The sequence below is a fragment of the Ptychodera flava genome, chromosome 3, assembly GCF_041260155.1.
Source record: "Ptychodera flava strain L36383 chromosome 3, AS_Pfla_20210202, whole genome shotgun sequence".
NCBI classification, from domain to species: Eukaryota; Metazoa; Hemichordata; class Enteropneusta; family Ptychoderidae; genus Ptychodera; species Ptychodera flava.
The window spans coordinates 16,877,486-16,881,147 of NC_091930.1; the positions used below are offsets into that span (position 1 = coordinate 16,877,486).

The window sequence follows — 3,662 nt, forward strand, 5'->3', positions numbered from 1 at the left end:
CATCTTAATTGACTCAAACAATGCTGACGAAACTTGCAATGTACATTATTATATACTAAGATATAACAATATTGAAAGTCATGTAGCATTTTAAGTTCCGCTTGTTACTAATTTGAATATGGATAAATTTTCCTTATTAGGGATATATATCTTAAGTGACTAGATCAAAGTTAACGAAACTTGCTATGCATATTAAGGATACTATATGACATTAATGAAAGTTGTTTTAGCTTTTTTAAATAAACTAATAACTCGTTTACATATTTAATAATCTTCCTGATTAGATATATTTATCTAAATATACTTGATCAAAGTTAACGAAACTTGCTATGCATATTAAGGATTCTATATGACATTAATGAAAGTTGTTTTAGCTTTTTTAAATAAACTAATAACTCGTTTACATATTTAATAATCTTTCCTGATTAGATATATTTATCTAAATATACTTGATCAAAGTTGACGAAACTTGCTATGCATATTAAGGATACTATATGACATTAATGAAAGTTGTTTTAGCTTTTTTAAATAAACTAATAACTCGTTTACATATTTAATAATCTTTCCTGATTAGATATATTTATCTAAATATACTTGATCAAAGTTGAAAAAACATGCTATGTATATTGAAAATATTATGATAACATTTTTTTGAAGGTTGTTTTTCATTTTACACCAGCTATGTCTTATTTGCATATTTGATTACCTTTCCAATTTAGGGACATAAGACGGGAAGGACTGTACAAAAGTTTTTGAAACTCACTATGTATAGTGATAGGATAATTATATTGTTTATAATTATTATTTATAGTTTGCGTATCTAATAACCTTTCATAGTTTCGCGTATAAAGCTCGAAGGACTGAAGCAAAGGCAATTACACTTGCAACATAAAGTTTGAATACAATGACAGCAGTCAAAGAAATATAGAAATTTCATCTAATTACAAATTTGTACACTTAATGACCTTTAGAAATTAATCTGTAGTGAATATTATTCATGATGTTGATAATAGCACTTTCAATGAAGTCAAAAACTTCAAGTGTGGCAAAAGTTTAAATTTGCAAGACAACTGCAATATATAATGAAACGGGAGCATTTTTCAGTTCACATCTGGTTATTATCTGGTTACTCGAAGCTGGAGAAATTGAATGAGAAAAACATCTTCTCCGGTTGAGACTGGCAGATGTCTAGGGTTAGTCAATTATTTTTATGCATAATCCAAAGCGCCACGGGGAAACACTTCAGTCGTAAACGTATTCTGTACACTATTCTGTCAAAGAATCTGAGTCTGAATCTGAATTCACTGCCTGCTCTTCCCTTATCTGAGAGTCATATGATACACTTGTATTTTCGGCGTGTCAGCTTCCACACTAACAACCAGTACGTCTTTGAAAGGTATACTTTTAAGTTTTGAGAGTATAGCAATGCTTGTAACACCAGCGACAGCGATTTGACCAATTTTATATCCACGGCTATTGTAGACTGATATATGGCGTTCATTTGGAACGAAAATGCTATTACGCATATCGACAGCAACGCCCTTCCCACATTGACAGTTTGGGAACTCCAAGAGAGACTGACCCTCACTGTTATAAACAGCAACTCTGCCGGTACTCGTATTTCTCCCAAATATTTGGTTTTTAGCATTCAATGCAAAATAGCCCACTCCTTTATTTTCCAAAATTTGATTGACAATTTGCGTTCCACCGGGGTGTTGTACTCGTACCAGTGCCCGCGATGGTATCGATATCAGAACCTGTCCACATGAATCGACTGCAAGACTGTGAGTACCTGAGAGAGTGCTTAGCCCATCATGACGCTGAAAACGACTACCAGTTTCTTTGCTTGTCTCCACAGCGTTGGGCCCTAACGTGTAGGAGGTAGTATACACTATTCCATCATCGCTGACAGCCAACCCAGTCTCCCCTCCGCCCTGTATGACATTCTTCACTCGTCCCTTTTTTGTAACAACTTGGTACGCTGCTCCCTGCGCGCACCTGGTTATGATGTCATGACTAACGGGTGATATGGCCACCGGACCTCTTCCTGCAAATGTTTTTTTCAGCTTGAGTCTTGGTAACTTCTCTGCAGGCTTGAAGAAATTCCCGGGAATCGTGCCACCTGAAGGAACTTCAATGACCCTCTCCGAAAATTCCTCCTCACTCCGTGATTGTATGGTTCCGGATTCTGGCCTCTGGTCGACATCGCTGATCAGCCCCTGAATTTTGCTTGCAACCTGTTTCTCAAACCGAAGAAAGGCCACGTTATGTGCTTTCTGTAAGAAATTTATCAGCAAATGTTACTGTCGTATGCAATCGTCTCTGGATATCTTCTGTTTCCTGTATTTCCCCTCGCAGGATTGCAACTTGTCGGTCGGTGTCTGCCCGAAGTTTCAACAGGGACTCCTTGGCTTGGTCTTTCAGCGCCCTCACACGACGATGGTATGTCTCCAATACTTTGTTCTCCTCCCTCTCCAACTTCGCCTCGGTTTCATCCATTGCCTCCCTTTCTTTAATCAGGCACTCGCCAATCACATCTATTTTGTCTTCCACAGTTATAGCAAGCTTTGCGAGTTGCTGACGTCTGGTATTTGCTGCTGTTTCCAACTTTGTGAACGTGTGTTCTGGTCTCGGATGATCGAGCAAGGCGCATTCCGCACACACGGGCAACTGGCAAGTTTCGCAGAACAGCTTAACCTGGTTGCCATCGTGACGAGGACACACCACAGGATGTAAAAATGGCGATTTCTTGGCAACCTTTTCGTCATATGTTTCCATGGTTACCAACTGATGGGTTTTGGACAAAGGTAGCTGCTGATGGGCCGTGGAACATCTCTGACACAGAAATACGCCACACTCGATGCAGTGACGAACAGCATTCTTTTGACAGCCTTTACACGATCTATTGACGTCACCAGTGTCAAGGTTCCCGGACTGGAAGTACTCCATTAGGCTTATCACGTAGCCGTTGCTAGGCAACGCTGAGACGCCGTCCCTCGGCACCTGTGCATTCCTACATAGTGGGCAAGATAGCCTTCCATGGTTGCAATCAGCAATATTCTTTAAGCAGTTCTCACAGAACGTGTGATGACAATCCAGTATCTTGGGATTCTCAAATCTATTCAAACACACAGGACACTGCAAGAACGCTTCTTCAAAGTCGTTGCTCATTGGTGCGGACGCCATTTCCGTGTATATGAAACCCTGTGGAAGAAAAGGGATCGAAATCGATTAGAAGTATAGACTATAACTTACAACGCTTTACTCAAGATATCGTCCGGTTAAAATCATAGTGAAATACCCATAGAAAAACTGTGTTGTTACATCCACTTTTGTTTCCAATCGTAGATTGTCACAACTGAGATTGAAACATTCACACTTACAACTGTTACAATATAACAGAAGTAATGTTGAATGAATGCAACGGGAACTTTTTGATGTGACGATAACGCTGTCTTTCAATTTCTCTTAATAATAGTAATACGACACCAAAATGGTTATGTCAAAGCATAAATCCTCATAGAATGCGACGATGGAACTTCATGGGACTTAATACATGTTCATCGTCAGTACTTGAGAGCTACAACCTGATCAATTTTATTGATACGGCCTAGTTTCATAGTCCAAATAATCTACAGGATTTTGGAAGCCAAGTCACCGCA

At 38.9% G+C, this 3,662-nt stretch overlaps 1 protein-coding gene across 1 annotated transcript; it reads right to left on the reverse strand.

Annotated features, from left to right (window-relative positions):
- Positions 1-1,319: 1,319 nt before the first annotated feature.
- LOC139127946 (E3 ubiquitin-protein ligase TRIM71-like) lies at positions 1,320-3,186 on the reverse strand. Its single transcript, XM_070693801.1, has 2 exons — positions 2,305-3,186; positions 1,320-2,237 (listed from the first exon to the last, which is right to left on the reverse strand). Exons 1-2 carry the CDS (start codon positions 3,184-3,186, stop codon positions 1,320-1,322), a joined length of 1,800 nt encoding a protein of 599 aa, XP_070549902.1.
- Between the last annotated feature and the right edge of the window lie 476 nt (positions 3,187-3,662).

Excerpts from the sequence above, each read along its gene's own strand:
- LOC139127946 (XM_070693801.1), bottom strand. The coding sequence starts at position 3,186 with ATGGCGTCCGCACCAATGAGCAACGACTTTGAAGAAGCGTTCTTGCAG. Across the intron at positions 2,238-2,304 it reads AGAGACGATTGCATACGACA|GTTGCAAGCAAAATTCAGGG; the intron begins GTAACATTTGCT and ends TTTGAGAAACAG.